The 27,385-nt window shown below is 39.0% G+C and overlaps 1 protein-coding gene and 1 long non-coding RNA gene across 11 annotated transcripts; one reads left to right on the top strand and one right to left on the bottom strand.

Annotated features, from left to right (window-relative positions):
* Positions 1-889: 889 nt before the first annotated feature.
* On the bottom strand, positions 890-3,649 carry LOC117518311 (sperm acrosome membrane-associated protein 4-like). 2 transcript variants are annotated; one of them, XM_034179412.1, is made up of 5 exons: positions 3,492-3,649; positions 2,831-2,932; positions 2,110-2,283; positions 1,888-2,010; positions 890-1,752 (listed from the first exon to the last, which is right to left on the bottom strand). In XM_034179412.1, exons 1-5 carry the CDS (start codon positions 3,538-3,540, stop codon positions 1,517-1,519), a joined length of 684 nt encoding a protein of 227 aa, XP_034035303.1. In that variant the 5' UTR covers positions 3,541-3,649; the 3' UTR covers positions 890-1,516. The 2 variants fall into 2 exon arrangements, with proteins under 2 accessions (XP_034035303.1, XP_034035304.1); XM_034179413.1 differs by having other exon boundaries at positions 2,110-2,205.
* Positions 3,650-5,102: 1,453 nt separating this feature from the next.
* LOC117518312 lies at positions 5,103-25,410 on the top strand. 9 transcript variants are annotated; one of them, XR_004562940.1, is made up of 8 exons: positions 5,115-5,245; positions 12,434-12,509; positions 13,537-13,706; positions 22,739-22,871; positions 23,432-23,533; positions 24,008-24,163; positions 24,267-24,370; positions 24,506-25,410. It is a non-coding gene; the product is annotated as an uncharacterized LOC117518312 (long non-coding RNA). The 9 variants fall into 9 exon arrangements; XR_004562941.1 differs by having other exon boundaries at positions 5,231-5,245; positions 13,489-13,706; XR_004562944.1 differs by lacking the exon at positions 12,434-12,509 and having other exon boundaries at positions 5,103-5,245; positions 24,000-24,163.
* Positions 25,411-27,385: the final 1,975 nt, after the last annotated feature.

Below are 27,385 nucleotides of genomic sequence, written 5' to 3'. Positions count from 1 at the left end.
TCTGGGTTCCAAACCAACAAAATTAATGCCTGGCAGATGTGAAGAAATCATGAAAAACTGTGGTTATACAACTAAATACTAGTTCAGTGATTCACAGGATTGCTAAAAAAGCAGTTTGAACATAATAGGTTTGAGTTTGTAGCATCAACAGCAGATGCTACTATTATTGTGAACACCCCCTTTTCTACTTTTTTTTTTACTAATAGCCCAATTCCATAGCCTTAAGAGTGTGCATATCATGAATGCTTGGTCTTGTTGGATTTGTGAGAATCTCCTGAATCTACTGGTACCTTGTTTCCCATGTAACAATAAGAAATATACTCAAAACCTGGATTAATCTTTTTAGTCACATAGCACTACTATTATTCTGAACACTAATGTATGTTCTGTTATGTTCTGTTTTGTAAAACTTTCCAAAATCTTGCAACTGTTAGAATGACATAAACAGACGGTCACCCCTCTGAGTCTGGTCTGCTTGAGGTTTCTCCATCAATATCATCAGAGGGAGTTTTTTCTTACCACTGCCGCCTGAGTTCTTGCTCTTGGGGTTGGTACGGTTCAGCCTTACTTGTATGAATCGCCTTGAGGCAGCTTTATTGTGATTTGGCGTGATATAAATGAAATAAAATGAAAATAAATTAAAATTTAATCTGTGGTTAACCCTTTAACCCTCTTATCACACACAGATGAATCCACCACATGGCCAAAATATCAACATGGACGTCCTGCTGAATATCTCTTGGTGTCTGGTCGTATTGCACAATCTGGAACCACCACCAGACTCCCCCTGATATTTTATTCTGGCAAACATTTGGTTCAAGATGAAGCAGGAATACACGTCATGTTTAATGTTTCAATTACTGTTTATTGTGACCACACCATACCACCATACCATAACATACCAACTTTATTAATAAAGCACCTTAAGGCAGACAGAGCTGACACAAAGTGCTGTAGATGAAACACATAAGACAAATTAAAATAGAATAAAATGAAGAAAAGAACCAATAAAATGCAAATTAAAACACTAACTGAGCTAATTTCCATTTCATTTCAATTGAAACATAGAAGACAAGATTAGAGAAAAAACAATTAATTGATAAGATTGTCCTCATTAAATCCCAAACATTTGTTTATTTAATACCCAGTCATCCCCAAGACATTTAGCCACATTTAAAGTACTTAAAATGATCCAGTCAGGACTGATACGTGATTATGTGACAAAGTTCCACACCCATGAGTATATATGATATTTCTGTGCAATTATAGACCACATTTCCAGAAGCACATTAGCTCTGAGGTAGAGATGATGCTAATTTGGTTCAACATCTTCTGTGAGCTTCTGAAAGACCTTGCTTTGTAGATTCAATCATATAAATCACAGGATGGTCATGAATGTGTAATGATCGATTAATTAAGCTCAATACAACACAAATTTGCACGTGTGTTTAAAACACCAAAACAATTTGCCCAAACACAGATGGAAAAAGATTGAGATTCATGAAAGATAAAAATCCTAGAAAATGGAAAAAATTAAGAGTCCAACCAGGAGATGCATCAGGCTCAGTGTGAAACAGGAGTGACTGGAAGTTGTTGCAGAATTACACAAATTGCCTGTGCAGCAGCTGGGTCCACTGGTGATGTTCCCACTTGTCAGAAGTTGCAGGAAACTCATTGCAGCAGATGTTGTGCACAAGTTTGAAGAGGCACAGCCAGAGATATTCCTGTTGACTCCAACACTTGGAAGCGACACTATAAATGATGAAACCAGTTTTAAACACAAATGAACTTAAATACCCTGAAATCACATGAGTCTTGTAAATATCAAACTGTGATGATGAAGAAAATGAGTGTGTGCTTTGATGTTGTTGCATCATAAAGACTGACCTGTGGTATTGAAACAGCGGTCCTCCACTCCTTCACATTGTGTTGTAATGTTGCACTGAGATGTTATTGGATCACAAGTGAAACACTTAAGACTGTTTGTCACATTTGCAGGAGCGATGGGGACTGAAACAGAGAGGAATCAGAATCTGATTGATGTTTCCAGAACACAAACACCAGGATGCAGTCTGACTGTTGATCATCAAACCATCAGAACTGATTTACCAGCCAGAGTCTTGTTGTTGCAGTTATCTGAGTTACAGCACTCAGCTGATATGCGCACAGATGCAACACCAACATGAAGTGAAGTTCTTTGAGGTCCTGCTGACGGACACAGGTCATGAACGGCACATCCCCTGATGACGTACTGGCTGACAACAGCTGAGGAACTTATATTTGCTAGAAAGTCAATGAGATATTTGTTAAAGGAGACCGAAAACATTTTGGAGTCAAGTCTCAGGTGCTGCACATTGTTTGCTCAGGCGCTGCTGGAGATGGTAGCATAACAATAAACTAATCAATATAATAATCTGCATGTGAATGAGGTTTGTTCAAACATTTTGAAGCTGTGTAACAATTCATTTATTTTTTGCTGAGTTTCATCATCATGACATTAAATTATTTTCACGATGACACATTTCTTAATAGAGTTCAGGTTATATGATCGGTTGATTTTACTGTACATTCATAACAAGCAGCACAGACAACCAATCACAGCTCTTACAAGACTGTGTCACCCATATCAACGGGGTCAACTCACCTCCTCACAAAGATAAAGGTTTCTGTCCACTCTTTGGTCAGAGTTTGCATCATGAATACAGGCCCTGGATCTTAGTTTTGATCCTGGACCATCACAAACTGAGTCACTCTGATGTTTTCACATCGGAGCCTGAAGCTTAAATTTCCCTGATAAGAACAAAGAGACGACAGCGTGTGTCACAGCTACCTGATACAGACGCCGTTCCACACATCTGCTCTCCATTAGTACAGTTGAGAAGGACTGGGTTAGTACATGAACCAGAGCACGTGGAACACTGAAGTGCTCCAGCTGTGAGAGAAAAAAGAAATCAGTCAGTGAAGTAAAATATGATCTTCAGAGTAACAGCAGCATGAAACAAATTCAACATTTTTGGACATTCTTTAAACAAGTAGGAATTTATCAAACTATAAATAGAGAAAAAAAATCATGTTTAGTGTATAAAATGTGTCAGGTGAAGTCTGAATTTCTGATGACAGCTTTAATTTTGTTGATCTTGTAATTACACAGTCTGGGTTTAAACTGTTCTGGCTGAAACTCTTCAAAAAAAGTTTTAAATTACTTCAAAGCAAATTTTCAACAATATCAATAATTCTGGTCTAAACGGGATTTACAGATGGTGCTTTTTGAGAAAATGTTTTCATTTAGAATTTCAGGCAGAAATAAGGACGACACATATCACCCTCGATGAAATTGTTGCTATAAAAAAAGACTAAAGGCTAGAAAGTTGTGTTGTAGAAATGCAAAATGTTCCAAAATACATAATTCTGTTCTACAAATACTTCAAAACATCAAAAATTACTCATGCAACAGATTTTAAATGTGGCATGTTAAGAGTGTGCGGTGTTACCGCTGCTGTAGATGGTCCAGAGGAGGGTCAGAGTCAGAAGCAGCTTCATGATGTGGAGTTGGTGATCAGATGATGGGATGAAGTCGATGGTTCTCTGTCTGATCTGATGTGTTATTCACTGCAGCAGCTGTGAAAAGACTGTATGAAATGTCAACCAGAAACCAGAAATATCTTTGTTGCTCACATGATGATGACGATGATCAACCAGTTTTGCTGCATTTCAGGACAACGATAAGCTGAACAGATAATCAAGGAAAATACTGCAAAAGGAGGGGGGCTGAACGGAGAACTGGATCGAATCATGAAAATCATTAATTAAGGAGTTGGACAACAACAACTCATCTGGACCATAAATTAAAAAGGTCAAATCTAAGCACTGAAACTCCAAAGTAACTTTGATGATGAATACTTTATTGAGCAAGTTAAAAACATTTATACATTGCGCACATTCATCTTTGAAAATCTGTACATTACTCAAAGGGAGTAGAATGAAGTAAAACTTATATTTTCTACCCCCTTTCACATGTTTTATTTTCGACTACACAGACAAGAATAAATAAAAAAAAATTTTGAGATCATATATACCTATATAAACACACACCTTGCATTATACATATCAACATGTATTTACATAAATACACTACCTCTATACACAAATACCCTTGCATACACCAATACACACACTAGATTCAATGAGATTTGACAATATAACACTTTTAACCCACATACATGCACCCATGGGCACCCAAGCCCATGCATGCATGCACGCACATTTACCTATATTCGATTAAACTTGATGATATAATAATTTTTTTTTTTTTTTTTGCTAAATAAACAACTATAGAACTCTGACTTGAAAACATGGGGTGAACACAGTGAAGCACACTGACGTCTCAGTGTTTAATTCCTCATTCTTTGGCTCCAAATTCATTCCTCAGACCTGCACACGTCGATCCACATCAGATCTGCAGAGTGAACACCAGGGGCCTCATGTACGAAGATGTGCGTGAATTTCCTGTTGAAACACGACGTACGCTAAAACCCAGAAACTGTCGACGCACAAAAAAGTCAGATGTATCAAAGTGTGCGTATAAATGGATCTAAACACCTTTCTTTTGTTCATCCCAGTCAACATGGAATTGAGTTCACATGCAAAAGTACCAAATTCCTCCCTGTCCATGCCTTTATTTAAATATGCAAATCCATGTAAATAGTATGGCTGAAACAATTAGTCGAGTAACTCGATAATTTGATTGCAAAAACTGTTCGAGCCAAATTCTGTGCCTTGAAGCTTCATTTAACGTTGTAGTACATATGTCAGGCCGGTGTGTGGCGCTGCAACAACCCCAGAAAAAAACAAAACAAAACAAACAAACAAACAAACAAAAAAACCAGAAGAAGACTAGAACATAACAGCTAATCAAATTAATAATGATAGCTACCATTTTCCATCGTGACACCAAGAGATAAAAAATACCCTTTTAAGAGAAAGACGGTCCAGGCTGATCATCTGAAATAGACTTACTGTGCATTTAAAGCGAAGCAGTGTGTTTGTCTATTTTAAAAAACACATGGTCTGCTCTACATGGGGAGTGACTATTTGCCCAGCAGCCAGCTGCTCTCTGTCTCAACCCGCTGTCTCAACCCTCTCACAGCTACAGCTCCGTCCCCAGCCACACAGACAAACAGTCTCTGAAAGATCCTCTCAGCAAAAGTCCACTCTTTCAACTCTTTCAACTTCAAAAAAGAAAAAGGTAACACTTTATATTAACTGCATGCTATAAAGCATTAGTAAAGCATTTATAAAGTGTAAGTAAATGCTTAAGTAACTACTTGTAAAACATTTACAAAGCATTCTTTTTTATTAGCTACTCATTGGTAATAACATAAATAGATGGCTTAATAATTATTAATAACAAAATATGTAGCGTCTTTATAAAACATTTATAAATAATTTTTAAATTCTCTATAAACCATTCAAGAAAAGTTGATCATTAATAGTCTACCATTTACAAACGTAAAATCAGACACTGTTCATTAGTGATAAAAATACTTTACAAATTTTATTTTTTGTCTTTACATTTTTTTTCCTCTCAAATTATTAAGCATTCTTTTTTATTAGCTACTCATTGGTGATAACATAAATTGATGGTTTAATAATTATGAATAAGAAAATATGTAATGTCTTTATAAAACATTTATGATTTTTTAATTTTCTATGAAACATTTAAGAGTCCCACAATAATGACTTCTCTCTGCACTGATTATTTGTTCATCACATTCCTCTTTTAGCTGCTACCTGCTCTCTGCTCTCTAATTCTTTCCTCTTTTCCTTTTTAGCTCTCTCAAATACTGTACCTCTGGTTATGGAGGTCCTCATATTGAGCTTTTTCCCAGTGCCATCTTTTTTTGTTTTTAATTATTTATTTATTTATTTATTTATTAGTGCTTATTTTTATTCCGTTTCTTAATTTTCATTTTTAGCACCCAATATTTTATTTACTTTATGTTTTATTAATTAAATTTCTTAATTTTAAGCACCCATTCGTTTCAAGGAGTATAAACCTATTTTTTCAAACCAAATAAGATGTGATTTTATTTACCTCACCGACAAATGGCTGCAACACCAAGTGCAAATGATACTATATCACCGACACATGGCAGCAACTCACCCAATTGCTCAACAAATTAAAATGGCGAGGAAGATGTCCTACGACACTTCCTGTTTCTGTTCTCATTGTTGATGAAGGTCCGAGGGGAAAGATTAGAATAATAATAATAAAAAAACTGGTTTTAACTGTTTTTCGGACTGTATGGATTAATGTTGCTTTATCACTGGCATCCTCACGCACACTTCCAGCGGACACCTCACCAAAAATGATGGTTAATCGGCTATGCGCGTTAGTGAAAGCTAGGCTAAAGCTGTATTGGCTAACCGTTGTCGTACCAAATTTGACTGCTTAGCATATTCTAGTGTTGAAAATCATCAAGCGGACACTTTGTTTCCATCCAAGATGTTACCTGCTTGATCGATATGACTTTATATTGTCGGAAGTAAAACCTCGTTAGTTTTTTAATACCAGTTAGTCAATTTGCCACTATCGCTTAGCGGCTAATAGCGACCCGTTCTAAACCCACGTTTAGCTATTGGTTAGCAACTAATCGGCGGTGCAATTACTCTCTGTCACGGTTTCAGCCAGATCTGGGGGTTTATTCTAGTTTTTCCCCTTTCTGTTGTTCTTTTCAGCTTTGATGTATTAATATTTATTTTCATCAGGAATTATTCTGTCATGTTTTTCTTGTCACTTTGTTCTGGTTATGATTCACTAGTTATTTTGTTTTCTTCATATGGTTATTTTCTGTTTTGACTTGTCACTTTGTTTTCTTTGTTACTTCATACTTTTGCCATCCATTCTGTTCTAGTTGTTTTCAGTCATTGTTTATTAAGTTATTACTTGTTCCTTTTGGTTATTATATTTGATGTACTGTTGTGTCAGGATTTGTTCTGGTTGTTTGGTCACTGCTTTTTCTTATGTTTTGTCTTACTGCCTTGTTTTTATTAAGTCAGTTTGTGTTTAATGTCATTATAGTATTTTGCTCGATGTCTCTCGTTCTAGTCTGTGCTGCCAGTTCATGTTTAGTTTAGTTCTCATGTTCATGCCTGCTTCCAGTTGTATTATGTTCTGCCATAGTTCCCTGGTTTCTCCTCACGCCCCTCTGAGTTCTGTTTCACTCCACACCCTGCACCTGCCTTCATGTCTTCATCCCTCACTTACATTATGTTCTCTCTGCACCTGTCATGTGTCCCTATCTCTCACTTTAATTCTGTCTGCTTTATATTTCCTTTCTCTCACACTCTGTGCACCTGTTCACACATCTTTGTCTTTTCTTCTCTCCACCATGTACTCTCTTCCCTCACTGTCTTGCACACATAGTATCTTTGTTCATTAGCCACGCCCCCTTTCTGGATCCTTCCTCTCACTTGCATCTTGTTAACACCACCTGTTCCTAATTTGTCCACATGCATATAAACCCTCACAGTCTCACAGTCCCTCGCCAGATTGTTGTCGCTTCCAGCACACTCTCCAGCCTTCCTGTTCTTTGCCCTGTTTAGTCTCGCCGTGTACCAGTCTTTTGCTCTGACTTTCTTGACCGCGCCTTTTGTCTCAGCCTACATGCCTGTGTTTGCTCGTGCCTTAGACCCCTGCCTGGAAATGACTAAGTTTATGCCTCGCCCTGCTTGTACCTCTGCTCCGTTATGTGATCACCTGTGTGCCGAACCTCAGCCTGTAATAAACATGATGACTTTTTATACCACAAAGCCTGGTTTGGGAGTTTGTACCATGGGTCCACCTGCTCCTGTTGTCAGGCAGCCACCCGCCATGACACTCTCAAATCAACACCACCTCCTAACCAAACACTTTAACATTTCCCGAAGAATGAACCTGCACTCCTTTTCTAATACTGCTGTACGAATTCCTTAATACAAAATATGCGTTAAGTATTTGTGAATGACTATATAAAAGTGAATTGGCCAACTGTTGGTGACTGCTTAACACATATAACTAGCATCTACAAATGAGTTATAATGCAAATTTAACCTTCACTTTAATTAAGCTCACACAAAATACTTTATGAACAGCTTGTAAAGGCTTTATAATAGTATTTTTAAGTTTACTAATGCATTGATAGGCATTTATAAATGGACAAATAAAAGTGAATTGGTCAACTGACATTGTGATTAAAATATATATTAAGTATATACAAATGAGCTATAACACAAAGTTAACCTTCACTTTAGTTAAGCTCACACCAAATACTTTACTAACAGCTTGTAAAGGCTTTATAATAGTATTTTAAAGTTTACTAACGCGTTGAAAAGCATTTATAAATGGACATATAAAAGTGAATTGGTCAACTGTTTGAGATTGTGATTAAAATATATATTAAGCATATACAAATGAGTTATAAAACAAATTCGTACTCTTTAAAACTGCATACTTATAATGATGGGGAAAGAGACTTGAGCTTTGTACATTATTAACAAATGGTACATAAAGGATACATTGAGCATCAACTAATGGTTTATTAATGCTTAGTAAAGACTTAATAATTTGTGAGGAGAAAATGTAAAGACAATAAAAATATGATTTGTAAAGTATTTTTATCACTAATGAATAGTGTCTGATTTTTACATTTGTAAAAAAAGACTGCAGCAGTACAAATACAGTTTTCTCCAAGATTTTCCCAATGAATGGAAGCTTTGAGATGGGTCTGTAATTAGAAAGAACGAAAGTGTCTAGATTTGGTTTCTTTAGCAGAGGTTCTACAACTGCTTCTTTAAAATATGCTGATACAACACCTGAAGCAAGACTACTATTTATGAGTTTTTTGGACATTAGGTCCAGTTCGCGCTATTGACGTTTCAAATCCCGCAAAACCTCGGAGAGGTCGCCGCGCTGCGAGATCTCAGTAACACTGAGAACTGCATTGAGACGCTCTGATCGGGCTGCACTTTAACCGCCGTACATGGACAACAGCATTAACATCGCAACATAAAACTATTTTTATATTGTGCCTAAAACTCTCATGAATATATTCTCTGGGTTTATAGATGTTGTTTTATGTAAACGTGAGAATCACAGTCTGTCTCTCTGTTATTTTCAATGGGAGCTGCTGTGAGCTACAATCGCTTCCTGATCATGTCGTTCTGGGAGAAGTTTGCTCTTTAACGTCTTGATTATTGTTCTTTACAACACTGTTTGTCCTCTTTGTTCCAGACTAATATATATATTATGTCTAAAATTTGGTTTGCGTTTATTAAATTCCACGCAGATTAAATGTAGCAGACACAGATTATTTGTTATAATTGTTTTAGCAGGTTTTCAGGGTATCATGCATGCAGTTTCTTATTAACATGACGAAAAGCATAAAAATACATTTTTGTAGTATAATATTAATTTACAATTGTCATCATGTGGATTCTCTATGTTGTTTTGATGGCAGCAACTCTCTGGCATGCAACGGATTAAGGGATATGTCAGTAGGGTGAATGGTCTCCCAGACCTCTTTAAAGAGGGGAGGAGGAACAGTGAGACACGAGGGGGGTTTAAGTTGAGTGACAATTTTTGAGAAATGAAAGTGACACAGGCTCAAACTGGTTTAAGACAGTTGCGCAAGTGACAGGTATGGAAGGGTCAAAAGAGGGGAGTGAAATATGAGTTCTGATAGTTTCAACCTTATTAATAAAATAGCAGAGAAAATCTTCACAATCTTCACAGGCTTAGGAAGAGTCTCCCAGACAGGTGGATTGGGGGCATTTAAAATTAAATAAATAGTTTTAAAAGGAACGCGGGGTTTATTAAGATTTTGGGAAACTCTATCTATTAAATTGTGTATATATATATATATATATATATATATATATATATATATATATATATATATATATATATATATACATACAACCCCTGGCAAAAATTATGGAATCACCAGCCTCGGAGGATGTTCATTCAGTTGTTTAATTTTGTAGAAAAAAAGCAGATCACAGACATGACACAAAACTAGTCATTTCAAATGGCAACTTTCTGGCTTTAAGAAACACTACAAGAAATCAGGAAAAACAATTGTGGCAGTCAGTAACGGTTACTTTTTTAGACAAAGCAGAGGGGAAAAATATGGACTCACTCAATTCTGAGGAAAAAAATTATGGAATCATGAAAAACAAAAGAACGCTCCAACACATCACTAGTATTTTGTTGCACCACCTCTGGCTTTTATAACAGCTTGCAGTCTCTGAGGCATGGACTTAATGAGTGACAAACAGTACTCTTCATCAATCTGGCTCCAACTTTCTCTGATTGCTGTTGCCAGATCAGCTTTGCAGGTTGCAGCCTTGTCATGGACCATTTTCTTCAACTTCCACCAAAGATTTTCAATTGGATTAAGATCCGGACTATTTGCAGGCCATGACATTGACCCTATGTGTCTTTTTGCAAGGAACGTTTTCACAGTTTTTGCTCTATGGCAAGATGCATTATCATCTTGAAAAATGATTTCATCATCCCCAAACATCCTTTCAACTGATGGGATAAGAAAAGTGTCCAAAATATCAACGTAAACGTGTGCATTTATTGATGATGTAATGACAGCCATCTCCCCAGTGCCTTTACCTGACATGCAGCCCCATATCATCAATGACTGTGGAAATTTACATGTTCTCTTCAGGCAGTCATCTTTATAAATCTCATTGGAACGGCACCAAACAGAAGTTCCAGCATCATCACCTTGCCCAATGCAGATTCGAGATTCATCACTGAATATGACTTTCATCCAGTCATCCACAGTCCACAATTGTTTTTCCTTAGCCCATTGCAACCTTGTTTTTTTCTATTTAGGTGTTAATGATGGCTTTAACACAGACGTTGACTCCAGTTTCCTCCCTTTCGTTCCTCATGTGTTTTGTTGTGCATTTTCAATTTTTGAGACATATTGCTTTAAGTTTTCTGTCTTGACACTTTGATGTCTTCCTTGGTCTACCAGTATGTTTGCCTTTAACAACCTTTCCCATGTTATTTGTATTTCGTCCAGAGTTTAGCCACAGCTGACTGTGAACAACCAACATCTTTTGCAACATTGCGTGAACATGTCCCCAGAACATGTCCTGTGAGGCTTCATCACAGCGTTGCTGTGCGCCATACGGCACCGCCGTGATACGCGAAGCCTCTGCTCCTCTTTCCATGACAAAACCTCCTGTAACAGTTGAATGTGCCGTTCATTTCCAAACTGGACGCTGTGTTTTATCCGGGATGTCATCTGACTAGCACAGGAATTGTGAAAAGACGTGGACATCAGCACTTTTTCGGCACATTGAGAAAGACGTGCGGAGGAATTCCGCGCGTCGCGGTGGTGCAGCATGGCGCAAAGCAACGCTGTGATGAAGCCTCACGGGACATGTTCTGGCATGTCCAGGCACATCCACAATTTCTCGGATAATCACTCGATGGAAAAACCACCAACAGCTGTCTGAAAGCTGTCTGAAAGCCATCTCAAAGCCGTCCTGTGAGACCAAAATGGAGGCGGTTTTGTCTCGCTCCAGTAGCGAATCCATCGTGACGCGCGAAGCCTCCGCTCGGCTTTCCATGACAAAATCTCTTGTTAAAAGTGAAATCTGCCGGAAAATGGTTGATGTCCAGCTCTTGTGATAACCAGAGAAATGGCATACGATGGTCACGGATCCAGACAGCCATCCGTTTAGAAATGAAATGGTCGTTCAGCCTGTCGATGGCGGCTTCGGAGCGCGGCGCATCCCACAGCTGCTGGGGGCCGTCCTTAAAGTGACAGTAACACTCCTTATTCTCTACCAAGCCCGTAACATTTTCACCGAAAGCCAGATAAATTTTTCTAATGGTTTTTCGAATGGTTTCCAGCTGCCAGTCACTAACAGTTTCTGAAAAAATTCTGATGGAAAAAAAGCCCAAATCATTCTGCCATTTCCTGACAATGAAAATAATAAGGTCGGATACTTTTCTAATAGACCTCGTACATCTGGAGATCTGCAGAGAGCAGTCCATCGGGATCGAAATACAGTAATAGAGACCTTGATGGACCACTGTGCCGCTCTCTTAGAAGGATGACAGTCAGCACAATGGGAATTTCCAAGCAATAAATATATGTAAGTGAATTATGGTGAAGAATGTTCAACAGACGTTTGGGTGACAGAATGCGGGTCTCCAGAAATGGCAAGTCCAAGCATCAGGGAGATACAAGTTAAAAGAAAAACTGGGAAAGAAAAACTAAATAAAGAGAAAGAAAGAAGGAAAGAAAGCGAGAAAGAAAGACAGACACAAACAAATAAACAAATTTAATTCAGATTGTAAAGTTTGCATGTTCGCAAGTGCACACAAGGAACAAAAAGTCCTTATCTGGTTTTCACTCTGCAGATCTGGTGTGGATCAGCATGTGTGCAGACTGAGGAATGAGTTTGGAGCTAAAGAATGAGGAACTAAACACTGAGACGTCAGTGTGTTTCACTGTTTTCACACCCTGTTTTCAACTCAGAGTTCTACAGTTGTCTATTTAAATTAAATTTACTTTGGAGTTTCAGTGCTTAGATTTGAGCTTTTTAATTCATTGTCCAGATGAGTTGTTGATGACTCAAAGACTATTGTCGCCCAACTAGTCAATTAATAATTTTCATTTGTCAGTTCAGCTCCCCTCCTTTTGAAGTAATTTCCTTGATTATCTGCTCAACTTGTCTGTTGTGGTCTGTCCCCTGTCTGTGTCTTATGTCCTTATGTCACTTGTCATTGTGGTCTGTCCCCTGTCTATGTCTTATCTGTTAGTTATGTTGTTTAGCATGCTTTAGCTATTTTTGAGTTCTACTTTAGTTTTAGCTTTTGGTCCTTGGTTTTCAGACTTTGTTACTTTGTGGTTCCTCTTGTAGTTTAGTATTTAGTTATGGTATGTGTTTGTTTTTACTCACCCCAGAGTTCTTTGCGGTTTGTGTCACTCTGTTATTGTCAGCCCTGTGTGTGTGTGTGTGTGTGTGTGTGTGTGTGTGTGTGTGTGTGTGTGTGTGTGTGTGTGTGTGTGTGTGTGTGTGTGTGTGTGTGTGTGTGTGTGTGTGTGTGTGTGTGTGTGTGTGTGTGTGTGTGTGTGTGTGTGTGTGTGCGTGCGTGTGTGTGTGTTTGTGTGTGTGTCTGTCACAGGTCTCCCTCACAGCTGTCTCACATTCCCAATCACACCACCTGTTGCTTGTCTACTCATTTGTGTGTCACTACTTAACTTTGTCACAGTGTGGTCCTCAACTGGTGGGTTCTTCTGGTTCATCGTCTTTGTGTTTGGTTAATTTTCCTGCATTTGTTCTTATCTACTTGACCTGATTTTGCTGCTGACTCTCCTCCTGTGTCCCTGTTTGAACTGCTTCTCAGCATCTTCCAAATAAATCATTGCCTTTTTTTCCCAACACTTGTATGGTCTATGTCTGCATTTTTAGGTTCAATCCTGACACACACCCTAACATTGTCGATGTCTTATGATGCAGCAAAACTGGTTCATATATACCTGATATATACAGCACAGACTTTCAACAGCTGCTAGAATAACACATCAGATCAGACTGAGAACCACAAACTTCATCCCCGGACGTGAATCTGATCACCAACTCCTCATAATGAAAATGGTTCTGACTCATCTGGACTGTCTCCAGCACCGGTAACACCGCACACTCTTAACAAGCCACATATAAAATTTGTTGAATGATTTTGGTTTATTTTCAGTTTTTTAAAGTATTTGTAGAACATAGTTACACATTATGGAACATTACAATTGCATTTCTATAAAACAAGTAACTTTCTAGCCTTTAGTCTTTTTTATAGCAACAATTTCATAACAATCGAGGATTGATATGTGTCGTCCTTATTTCTTTAAATAATGGAACATTCTCTTTGAAGTAATTCATTTTTTGTTTTTGGAAACTTTCACTCAGAGCATCTGAAATCCAGACTATGAATAATTGCAAGAACAACAAAATTAAAGCTGTCATCATAAATTCAGATTGAACACCAAACATTATTTTTCTGTATTTGTAATTTGATATATATATATATATATATATATATATATATATATATATATATATATATATATATATATATATATATATATATATATATATATATACACAGTAGATTCCAAGATTTTGAAAAGTTTTACAAAACAGAACATACAGTAGTGTTCAGAATAATAGTAGTGCTATGTGACTAAAAAGATTAATCCAGGTTTTCAGTATATTTCTTATTGTTACATGAGAAACAAGGGACCAGTAGATTCAGTAGATTCTCACAAATCCAACAAGGCCAAGCATTCATGATATGCACACTCTTAAGGCTATGAAATTGAGCTATTAGTAAAAAAAAAAAAGTAGAAAAGGGGGTGTTCACAATAATAGTAGCATCTGCTGTTGACGCTACAAACTCAAAACTATTATGTTCAAACTGCTTTTTTAGCAATCCTGTGAATCACTAAACTAGTATTTAGTTGTATAACCACAGTTTTTCATGATTTCTTCACATCTGCGAGGCATTCATTTTGTTGGTTTGGAACCAAGATTTTGCTCCTTTACTAGTGTGCTTGGGGTCATTGTCTTGTTGAAACACCCATTTCAAGGGCATGTCCTCTTCAGCATAAGGCAACATGACCTCTTCAAGTATTGTGACATATCCAAACTGATCCATGATACCTGCTATGTGATATATAGGCCCAACACCATAGTAGCAGAAACATGCCCATATCATGATGCTTGCACCACCATGCTTCACTGTCTTCACTGTGAACTGTGGCTTGAATTCAGAGTTTGGGGGTCGTCTCACAAACTGTCTGTGGCCCTTGGACCCATAAAGAACTATTTTACTCTCATCAGTCCACAAAATATTCCTCCATTTCTCTTTAGGCCAGTTGATGTGTTCTTTGGCAAATTGTAACCTCTTCTGCATGTCTTTTATTTAACAGAGGGACGTTGCGGGGGATTCTTGCAAATAAATTGGCTTCACACAGGCATCTTCTAACTGTCACATCACTTACAGGTAACTCCAGACTGTCTTTGATCATCCTGGAGTTGAATGTCCCATTTTCCTCAGGCTTTCAAAGAGAAAAGCATGTTCAACAGGTGCTGGCTTCATCCTTAAATAGGGGACACCTGATTCACACCTGTTTGTTCCACAAAATTGACAAACTCACTGACTGAATGCCACACTACTATTATTGTGAACACCACCTTTTCTACTTTTTTTTTTTTTTTTACTAATAGCCCAGTTTCATAGCCTTCAGACTGTGCATATCATGAATGCTTGGTCTTGTTGGATTTGTGAGAATCTACTGAATCTACTAGTACCTTGTTTCCCATATAACAATAAGAAATATACTCAAGACCTGGATTAATCTTTTTAGTCACATAGCACTACTATTATTCTGAACACTACTGTATATAAAAAAGTAAGTCCCTTTGGCTGCTCCCTTGTTTGCACTTGGGGTCGCCACAGCAAATCCAAGGTGGATCTGCATGTTGAATTGGCACAAGTTTTACGCCGGATGCCCTTCCTGACGCAACTCCACATTACATGGAGAAATGTGGCAGGGGTGGGATTTGAACCCGGAACCTTCTGAACTGAAACCAAGCGCATATGGAGCACAGTGGACCATGATGGACCACTGTGCTGCTCTCTTACACGTTGAGTGGCATCCAGGGCCATCCATTTTCACAGCTCAGTGTTGGCAGGTATGAGAAGAGAGTAAAATGGAAAATAATAAGGATGACAGTCAGCACAATGGGAATTTCCAAGCAATAAATATATGTAAGTGAATATTATGGTGAAGACTGTTCAACAGATGTTTGGGTGACATCAATCAATCAATTTTATTTATATAGCGCCAAATCACAGCAAACAGTTGCCCCAAGGCGCTTTATATTGTAAGGCAAAGCCATACAATAATTACGTAAAAACCCCAACGGTCAAAACGACCCCCTGTGAGCAAGCACTTGGCGACAGTGGGAAGGAAAAACTCCCTTTTAACAGGAAGAAACCTCCAGCAGAACCAGGCTCAGGGAGGGGCAGTCTTCTGCTGGGACTGGTTGGGGCTGAGGGAGAGAACCAAGAAAAAGACATGCTGTGGAGGGGAGCAGAGATCGATCACTAATGATTAAATGCAGAGTGGTGCATACAGAGCAAAAAGAGAAAGAAACACTCAGTGCATCATGGGAACCCCCCAGCAGTCTAAGTCTATAGCAGCATAACTAAGGGATGGTTCAGGGTCACCCGATCCAGCCCTAACTATAAGCTTTAGCAAAAAGGAAAGTTTTAAGCCTAATCTTAAAAGTAGAGAGGGTGTCTGTCTCCCTGATCTGAATTGGGAGCTGGTTCCACAGGAGAGGAGCCTGAAAGCTGAAGGCTCTGCCTCCCATTCTACTCTTACAAACCCTAGGAACTACAAGTAAGCCTGCAGTCTGAGTGCGAAGCGTTCTATTGGGGTGATATGGTACTATGAGGTCCCTAAGATAAGATGGGACCTGATTATTCAAAACCTTATAAGTAAGAAGAATTTTAAATTCTATTCTAGAATTAACAGGAAGCCAATGAAGAGAGGCCAATATGGGTGAGATATGCTCTCTCCTTCTAGTCACCGTCAGTACTCTAGCTGCAGTATTTTGAATTAACTGAAGGCTTTTCAGGGAACTTTTAGGACAACCTGATAATAATGAATTACAATAGTCCAGCCTAGAGGAAATAAATGCATTAATTAGTTTTTCAGCATCACTCTGAGACAAGACCTTTCTAATTTTAGAGATATTGCGTAAATGCAAAAAAGCAGTCCTACATATTTGTTTAATATGCGCTTTGAATGACATATCCTGATCAAAAATGATTCCAAGATTTCTCACAGTATTACTAGAGGTCAGGGTAATGCCATCCAGAGTAAGGATCTGGTTAGACACCATGTTTCTAAGATTTGTGGGGCCAAGTACAATAACTTCAGTTTTATCTGAGTTTAAAAGCAGGAAATTAGAGGTCATCCATGTCCTTATGTCTGTAAGACAATCCTGCAGTTTAGCTAATTGGTGTTTGTCCTCTGGCTTCATGGATAGATAAAGCTGGGTATCATCTGCGTAACAATGAAAATTTAAGCAATGCCGTCTAATAATACTGCCTAAGGGAAGCATGTATAAAGTGAATAACCTTGTGGAACTCCATAATTAACCTTAGTCTGTGAAGAAGATTCCCCATTTACATGAACAAATTGTAATCTATTAGATAAATATGATTCAAACCACTGCAGCGCAGTGCCTTTAATACCTATGGCATGCTCTAATCTCTGTAATAAAATTTTATGGTCAACAGTATCAAAAGCAGCACTGAGGTCTAACAGAACAAGCACAGAGATGAGTCGACTGTCTGAGGCCATAAGAAGATCATTTGTAACCTTCACTAATTCTGTTTCTGTACTATGATGAATTCTAAAACCTGACTGAAACTCTTCAAATAGACCATTCCTCTGCAGATGATCAGTTAGCTGTTTAACAACTACCCTTTCAAGAATTTTTGAGAGAAAAGGAAGGTTGGAGATTGGCCTATAATTAGCTAAGATAGCTGAGTCAAGTGATGGCTTTTTAAGTAATGGTTTAATTACTGCCACCTTAAAAGCCTGTGGTACATAGCCAACTAATAAAGATAGATTGATCATATTTAATATCGAAGCATTAAATAATGGTAGGGCTTCCTTGAGCAGCCTGGTAGGAATGGGGTCTAATAGACATGTTGATGGTTTGGATGAAGTAACTAATGAAAATAACTCAGACAGAACAATCTGAGAGAGAGTCTAACCAAATACCGGCATCACTGAAAGCAGCCAAAGATAACGATACGTCTTTGGGATGGTTATGTGTTATGTTTCGGACGCAGCCCGGAGAACCGACCAGCGTTTGAAGGACCCAGTATAAAATAAGCAGAGCACGGTACAAAGGATAACAGAGTTTAATAAACATAACAGTGATGTGATAAATATAAAAGTGCGCGGTCTGGCATGGTGGATTGCGGTGCGCTCCCAGCAGCGCTAACGGTCCAGAGCCAGAACCAGTTCAGACCCCAGGACCCCGCCGACACCCCCCAGGTGGCCGCGACATACCAAGTCTGTGAATGAAGAAATCATCTTGTGAGTCCACACTCAACACACAGAGAGAACGCTCAAAAGTGTACAAACAGCAAACACTTCCTGGCTTAATTACTAATCAGCTTCCCACCCTGCAGGCATGGAACATCCTGTTCACAAACTCACTGCAGGGGAAGCTAATTAAAACGACCAACATAACAGCTCAATACAATAAGGTGTGAGGGACACCACATTTACTGACTGTATAAATGTTAGTCACAAAATCTAACGTACCTCAGGAAGTGTGCTGACGAGCGTGAGACCTCACCCCCTCCTCTTTCACAGACCATGCATCAAACCTGGACGTTCTCTGCATCCACTGATGATGAGATGGCTCTCGAGACGACGATCTCACCCGTCTGGTCACAAGGTCGAGTCTCTGGCAAATACACACTGTGTACTCCAGTCTTAAATGCCACCATGTTCCAATCCATGTAGATGCACCACAGCTGTGAGTCCTGACGAGCCGCAGGTGATCAGCCTCAGGTGATCAGGGTGAGGTCCTGATAAACTCAGCTACACAGCCACTCAGTCCCAAATGCGCACCACCTGGGAGGAAAACCAAAAGACAGAAACAAAAGACACACAAAAGCCAGCCAGGCACGCCAGCCACAACAGTTATGAGTAATTTTTTCTCTAATAGTTAAAATTTTATTAGCAAAGAAAGTCATGAAGTCATTACTAGTTAAAGTTAAAGGAATACTCGGCTCAATAGAGCTCTGACTCTTTGTCAGCCTGGCTACAGTGCTGAAAAGAAACCTGGGGTTGTTCTTATTTTATTCAATTAGTGATGAAGAATTGTGAGTTTCTGGAGACTCACAACATAATGTGAGTCTCCAGAAACGGGAAGTCCAAGCATTAGGGAGACACAAGTTAAAAGAAAAACTTGGAAAGAAAAAGCAAATGAAGAGAAAGCCAAGACAGGAAAGAAGAAATTTAATGCAGATTGTAAAGTTTGCATGTTCGATGGAGCAAGCGCAGACAAGGAACAAAAAGTCCTTATCTGGTTTTCACTCTGCAGATCTGATGTGGATCGACATGTGCAGGTCTGAGGAACAAGTTTGAAGCCAAAGAATGAGGAATAAAACACTGAGACGTCAGTGTGCTTCACTGTGTTCACACCCTGTTTCAGAGTTGTTTATTTAAATTAAAGTTACTTTGGCATTTCAGTGCTTAAATTTGACCTTTTTAATTTATGGTCCAGATGAGTTGTTGTTGTCCAACTCCTTAATGATTTTCATTATTCGATCAAGTTCTCTGGTCAGCCCCCCTCCTGTTGCAGTATTTTCCTTGATTATATGTTCTTCTTATCAATGTCCTGAAATGCAGCAAAACTGGTTGTTCATCATGTGAGCAACAAGGTAGTACAGCGGCTAAGATCAAACTTTCACCAGAATCATGCATTTTTGGAAGAAAGCATGAAAATGACTATGGAGGTTCTTTTGGGTCTATAGATCAAGAAAAAAAAATAGATACAAGCGTTACTGCCCCCTGGAGGCCACCATATTGGAATCCAAGATGGCCACCATTTGTAATCATGTTTTTGCTCATAACTGCTTAATTGAGGCACCTAGAAGAACCAGTCTTAGACCTATCCCTATGTTTTCAGGTTTAGGGAAACCAATGGAATAATTTTCAATTATGTACCTTGTCGGCCATATTGGAATCCAAGATGGCCACCATTTGTTGCTCTATTTCCCCATAAATCATTAACTAAATCATTAACTAAAGTAGCAAGAATTGCAGTTCTTTGAGCTTTCCCCATGTTTTCAATTTCAGGGAATCCAATGGAATCATTTCCAATCACGCACCATGTCTGCTATATTGGATTTCAAGATGGCGGCCATTCTGTTTCTCCGTGGAGACTGAAATTTCAAGGAATGGTCAACTGCATGTCCTAAGCAATTTAGTTCTGTCACTTGACCCAAGCACTGCATGGTCTTTTCTTTTGTTGGGATGCCCAGAGCTTCATAGTTTAATAGCTAGAATATAGAGGGCAGTAGATTAGATCTTTCTTACTCATATTATGTAATACTAGAAGCACATGGCTCCTTAGGGAGAAGAAAAGAAACTGGCTTTATCTGCAATTTAATGACAAAATTCAGGAGCTAGGACAGCATAGGGAGGGGAACCGAGAAGAGTTCTTCAAACATGAGAACTTGAGTTACCTGCCTTCATTATCAATGGCAGGGAAACTGCACCAGGCAAAAAAGTCCGATCTTTTGAGTTGTTTTGAACCTGGTTCAGCAAGGCCAGCTACAACAGGTGCCCCACCCACTGACATCAAAGTCATTGATGGTGCCGCAGCTGTGCACTTCCTTTCGGTAGGAGAAGCTAGAACTTTTGGGGAGTACTCAAAAGAAGTATTCATTCCGTACATCAGAACTGAGCTTGAGAAATCCAAAAGAATCGATATTGTGTGGGATGTATATCTCAAGGATAGTCTCAAAACCACAGCCCGTGAACAAAGAGGGACAGGAGCACATAGAAGAGTGTTTTCAAGTGTCAAAGTCCCAGGCAGCTGGAAAAACTTCCAGTTCTTGGCTGTAGAAACGGTTTCAGAGGACACTGGGGATAAGGTAATCATATCAACTGTACTTGACACCATAGTAACATCCAATGTGAACCAGAAAATTGATGGACTACAGCTATGCTCACAGGAAGAGGCCGATACAAGAATCTTGGTGCATCTAATGGATGCTCTGAGATCTGGACACAAGCAACTCATGGTCAGAACTGTTGATACAGACAAAGTAGTACTTAGTGTGGCGAACTTGCATAACTTCACAGATAAGAACACCTTTGGATTGCCTTCGGAACTGGAAAAGACTTTCAATACATTCCAATTCACGAGCTTGTAGAGGCTATAGGTCCTCATATGGTAAAAGGTCTACCATTTTTTCACTCATTTACTGGCTGTGACACCACTTAATACTTCACCAACTATGGGAAAAAAAACAGCTTGGAAAACATGGTTAGCTTGGCCCGAGATCACGGACACATTCGTTCAATTGTCATCTCCAGTTCCCTGCGGTCCTCCTGAAAGTACCATAAAAAACTCGAATGATTTGTAGTAATTATGTACTGCCGCACAAGTGACAATGAGGATGTGAACTCGGCAAGGATGACACTTTTCACAAGGAATTCACGCAGCATTGACAACATTCCCCCGACGAAAGCTGCTCTTGAAGAACATATCAAGAGAGCAACATATCAAGCAGGACACATCTGGGGCCAGTCGCTTCAACTGCAGCCCCAATTACCATGTCCAACTGAGTGGGGCTGGGAAAAATCTGGGAAAGATTTCAGACCAACGTGGACAACTCTGCCGATTGCTGAAAAGGCCTGTCTCGAACTGATTTCTTGCAATTGTACAAAGGCTTGCAAAGGAAATTGCAAATGTTTCAAGAGGAACCCAACCACAAAGCCAGTTTGCACTCATCTATGTAAATGTGGGGGTACCTGTTATGAAACCTAGTGTACATGTACTATTGCAAAGTACTTCTACTAATCGCTAAGACTTTTAAAAGTTCCAAAGTATATTCACGCAATCTACTGACTCAGGAATTTAAAAGATTTTAAGGTCCTTTAAGGTAAAGTACAAATGTACTTTACAGGTCTTTTTTGGCTCGTGACAGGGAAGGTTATAGTAACGCCGGTGTTAAGTCTTCTTTGACAAAGTTTATGATGTTAAAGGGTTAAAGGTGGTGTGGTGTCAGTGTTAATGACTTTCACATCTGAAACAGACATTGGTTATTAGTAATCTTTTCACATGACATTTACCCCAGTATTCCATTTACCAAAAGACTCATGGAAACATTTAACACTAACACAAACACCATCTTTGATGTTACATGTCTTAATACTAGCAAAAAATGGTGTCCATCTTGGATTCCAATATGACCAATATGTGAACTGAAAGTAATTGAAAGTGATTGGGCATTAGATTCCGTAGACCTGAAAACATAGGGATAGGTCAAGGATCGGTTCTTCTGTGTAGTTTACTGAAGGAGTTCTGAGATAAAACCGATTTCAAATGGTGGCCATCTTGGATTCTAATGTGGCTGACATCTCAGGTAATTGGAAATGATTCCAATAGGTTCCCTGGCCCTGAAAATATGGGATGGATCAAAGAATGATTGTTGTAGGTGCTTTAGTTAAGGAGTTATGGGCAAAAACTGAAAACAAAAGGCAGCCATGTTGGATTCCAATATGGCCGACATGGCAGGTAATTGAAAATGATTCCATTAGGTTCCCTGGCCCTGAAAACATGGGGATGGATTAAAAAATGGTTCTTCTAGGTGCCTTAGTTAAGGAGTTATGAGCAGAAAGTGATTACAAATGGCAGCCATCTTGGATTCCAATATGGCGGCCTCCAGGTGGGCGATATTATATGTATCTATTTTTTTCATGATCTACAGAACCCATAAAACGTCTTTACCCATTTTTGTGCTTTCTTCCAAAAATGCATGATTTTGGTGCTTTGCTGCTGTACTAAGGATATTTCTGGTTTCTGGTTGACATTTCATACAGTCTTTTCACAGCTGCTGCAGTGAATAACACATCAGATCAGACAGAGAACCATCGACTTCATCCCTGGACGTGAACCTGATCACTAACTCCTCATCATGAAGCTGCTTCTGACTCTGTCACTCCTCTGGACCATCTACAGCAGTGGTAACACCGCACACTCTTAACATGCCACATTTAAAATCTGTTGCATGATTTTGGTTATTTTTTGATGTTTTGAAGTATTTGTAGAACAGAATTATGCATTTTGGAACATTTTGCATTTCTACAACACAACTTTCTAGCCTTTAGTCTTTTTTTATAGCAACAATTTCGAGGGTGATATGTGTCGTCCTTATTTCTGCCTGAAATTCTAAATGAAAACATTTTCTCAAAAAGCACCATCTGTAAATCCCGTTTAGACCAGAATTATTGATATTGTTGAAAATTTGCTTTGAAGTAACTTAAAACTTTTTTTGAAGAGTTTCAGCCAGAACAGTTTAAACCCAGACTGTGTAATTACAAGATCAACAAAATTAAAGCTGTCATCAGAAATTCAGACTTCACCTGACACATTTTATACACTAAACATTTTTTTTTTCTCTATTTATAGTTTGATAAATTCCTACTTGTTTAAAGAATGTCCAAATTGTTGAATTTGTTTCATGCTGCTGTTACTCTGAAGATCATATTTTACTTCACTGACTGATTTCTTTTTTCTCTCACAGCTGGAGCACTTCAGTGTTCCACGTGCTCTGGTTCATGTACTAACCCAGTCCTTCTCAACTGTACTAATGGAGAGCAGATGTGTGGAACGGCGTCTGTATCAGGTAGCTGTGACACACGCTGTCGTCTCTTTGTTCTTATCAGGGAAATTTAAGCTTCAGGCTCCGTTGTGAAAACATCAGAGTGACTCAGTTTGTGAGGAGGCGAGTTGACCCCGTTGATATGGGTGACACAGTCTTGTAAGAGCTGTGATTGGTTGTCTGTGCTGCTTGTTATGAATGTACAGTAAAATCAACCGATCATATAACCTGAACTCTATTAAGAAATGTGTCATCGTGAAAATAATTTAATGTCATGATGATGAAACTCAGCAAAAAATAAATGGTTACACAGCTTCAAAATGTTTGAACAAACCTCATTCACATGCAGATTATTCTATTGATTAGTTTATTGTTATGCTACCATCTCCAGCAGCGCCTGAGCAAACAATGTGCAGCACCTGAGACTTGACTGAAAAATGTTTTCAGTCTCCTTTAACAAATATCTCATTGATTTTCTAACAAATATAAGTTCCTCAGCTCTTGTCAGCCAGTACGTCATCAGGGGATGTGCTGGTTCCAACCTGTGTCCATCAGCAGGACCTCACAGAGCTTCATTTCATGTTGGTGTTGCATCTGTGCGCATATCAGCTGAGTGCTGCAACTCAGATAACTGCAACAACAAGACTCTGCCTGGTAAATCAGTTCTGATGGTTTGATGATCAACAGTCAGACTGCATCCTGGTGTTAGTTTGTGTTCTGGAAACATCAATCAGATTCTGATTCCTCTCTGTTTCAGTCCCCATCGCTCTTGCAAATATCGCAGACAATCTGCAGTAACATCTCAGTGCAACATTACAATACAATGTGAAGGAGTGGAGGACCGCTGTGTCCATGCCAGAGGTCAGTCTTTATGATGCAACAACATCAAAGCACACACTCATTTTCTTCATCATCACAGTTTGATATTTACAAGACTCATGTGATTTCAGGGTATTTAAGTTAATTTGTGTTTAAAACTGGTTTCATCATTTATAGTGTCGCTTCCAAGTGTTGGAGTCAACAGGAATATCTCTGGCTGTGCCTCTTCAAACTTGTGCACAACATCTGCTGCAATGAGTTTCCTGCAACTTCTGACAAGTGGGAACATCACCAGTGGACCCAGCTGCTGCACAGGCAATTTGTGTAATTCTGCAACAACTTCCAGTCACTCCTGTTTCACACTGAGCCTGATGCATCTCCTGGTTGGACTCTTAATTTTTTCCATTTTCTAGGATTTTTATCTTTCATGAATCTCAATCTTTTTCCATCTGTGTTTGGGCAAATTGTTTTGGTGTTTTAAACACACGTGCAAATTTGTGTTGTATTGAGCTTAATTAATCGATCATTCCACATTCATGACCATCCTGTGATTTATATGATTGAATCTACAAAGCAAGGTCTTTCAGAAGCTCACAGAAGATGTTGAACCAAATTAGCATCATCTCCACCTCAGAGCTAATGTGCTTCTGGAGATGTGGTCTATAATTGCACAGAAATATCATATATACTCATGGGTGTGGAACTTTGTCACATAATCACGTATCAGTCCTGACTGGATCATTTTAAGTACTTTAAATGTGGCTAAATGTCTTGGGGATGACTGGGTATTAAATAAACAAATGTTTGGGATTTAATGAGGACAATCTTATCAATTAATTGTTTTTCTCTAATCTTGTCTTCTGTTTCAATTGTAATAAAATGGAAATTACCTCAGTTAGCATTTTAATTTGCATTTTATTGGTTCTTTTCTTCATTTTATTGTATTTTAATTTGTCTTATGTGTTTCATCTACAGCACTTTGTGTCAGCTCTGTCTGCCTTAAGGTGCTTTATTAATAAAGTTGGTATGTTATGGTATGGTGGTATGGTGTGGTCACAATAAACAGTAATTGAAACATTAAACATGACGTGTATTCCTGCTTCATCTTGAACCAAATGTTTGCCAGAATAAAATATCAGGGGGAGTCTGGTGGTGGTTCCAGATTGTGCAATACGACCAGACACCAAGAGATATTCAGCAGGACGTCCATGTTGATATTTTGGCCATGTGGTGGATTCATCTGTGTGCAATAAGAGGGTTAAAGGGTTAACAACAGATTAAATTTCAATTTAATTTCATTTTATTTCATTTATATCACGCCAAATCACAATAAAGCTGCCTCAAGATGCTTCACACAAGTAAGGCTGAACCGTACCAACCCCTAGAGCAAGAACTCAGGCGGCAGTGGTAAGAAAAAAAACTCCCTCTGATGATATTGATGGAGAAACCTCAAGAAGACCAGACTCAGAGGGGTGACCCTCTGTTTAAGTCATTCGAACAGTTGCAAGATTTTGCCAAGTTTTACAAAACAGAACATAACAGAACATAAGTAGCATTCAGAATAATAGTAGTGCTATGTGACTAAAAAGATTAATCCAGGTTTTGATTATATTTCTTATTGTTACATGGGAAACAAGGTACCAGTAGATTCAGTAGATTCTCACAAATCCACTAAGACCAAGCATTCATGATATGCACACTCTTAAGGCTATGAAATTGGGCTATTAGTAAAAAAAAAGTATAAAAGGGGGTGTTCACAATAATAGTAGCATCTGCTGTTGACGCTACAAACTCAAAACTATTATGTTCAAACTGCTTTTTTAGCAATCCTGTGAATCACTAAACTAGTATTTAGTTGTATAACCACAGTTTTTCATGATTTCTGTTGTGTGGGCCGCTGAAGAGGAGGTACTGCTGGCCCACCACCACAAGATGGCGCCATGCTTGAAGTGCGGGCTTCAAGCACGAGAGGGCGTCGGAGCAACCAGGAGTGACAGCTGTCACTCATCATCCATACCAGCTGTCACTCATTCACTTCTCATCACCACCACCATAAAGGCCGGACTGCAACTCCACCTCCCCGCCGAGAAATCAGCTACCATTCAGGTAATTTCTCTGCTGACAGACACTTTGTGTGTAATAACCTGAACTTCTGTTACAGCCGTTTTCCTGGAGTGTTGCCTTATCTGAGGAATTGGCGTTTGGTGTGACAGCGACGGCTTCGCCTCACATCCCAACCCAGATAAGTGGTTAAACCAGGAGCTGTACGAGTGTGTGATTGGAGGTGGAGGTTCTCCCTCCTTACTGAATACAGACTGTGGGATTACTGAGTGTGCAAACTCACACTCATCAGGACTGTCTCTGTTTTCTGCCAGCAGTACCGGGTCTGACTGCTGAAGACAGTGGCCATCTGGGGCGCAGGGCTTGGTGGCTCCGGTGTTCTTCAGCTCCGTTGGTAGTGGAAGCTGTGTGGGGATCCGGCTCTTCTCTCGCCAGGCGTCTTCTATCGTCGAGCCTGCCCACACGTCACCTGGTGTATGATTGACAGTCCACCATATTGTTATTGTCTGTACGTCGTTGTGCGATTCACAACATTAAATTGTTACTTTTGGCTTATCCATTGTCCGTTCATTAACGCTCCCTGTTGTGGGTCCGTGTCACGTCACTTTCACAACAATTTCTTCACATCTGCGAGGCATTACTTTTGTTGGTTTCTAACCAAGATTTTGCTTGTTTACTAGTGTGCTTGGGGTCATTGTCTTGTTGAAACACAACAACACAAGGCCTGGTTACAGCCAGTGTACAGTGCATTACAGTAGTCCAAACAGGTTGAGATAAAAGCATGAATCAAACACTCAAAATCATTAAAAGATATGACATTTATTTTAGATAAAAGCCTCAAATGATAAAAACTGGTTTTAACTACTGAGTTTATCTGTTTATCACATTTAAAATCACTGCCCATTTTAACACCAAGGTTTGTAACAGTGGGTTTTACATATGGGTGCAAGGAGCCCAGTTCTATAGAAGAGACACCTCAGGCTCTACTGGGTCCAA

This window comes from Thalassophryne amazonica, chromosome 10 (assembly GCF_902500255.1).
Source record: "Thalassophryne amazonica chromosome 10, fThaAma1.1, whole genome shotgun sequence".
NCBI lineage: Eukaryota > Metazoa > Chordata > Actinopteri > Batrachoidiformes > Batrachoididae > Thalassophryne > Thalassophryne amazonica.
Note: the sequence above shows the minus strand (reverse complement) of the source record. Positions and strands in the feature narration are given on the sequence as shown.

Bases quoted from the DNA above. Each gene is read 5' to 3' on its own strand.
- LOC117518311 (XM_034179412.1), bottom strand. From the start codon at position 3,540: ATGAAGCTGCTTCTGACTCTGACCCTCCTCTGGACCATCTACAGCAGC. The intron at 2,284-2,830 runs GTAGCTGTGACA...TTGACTTTCTAG, and splicing joins TGGAACGGCGTCTGTATCAG to CAAATATAAGTTCCTCAGCT. The intron at 1,753-1,887 runs GTCAGTCTTTAT...CATCATTTATAG, and splicing joins CCGCTGTTTCAATACCACAG to TGTCGCTTCCAAGTGTTGGA.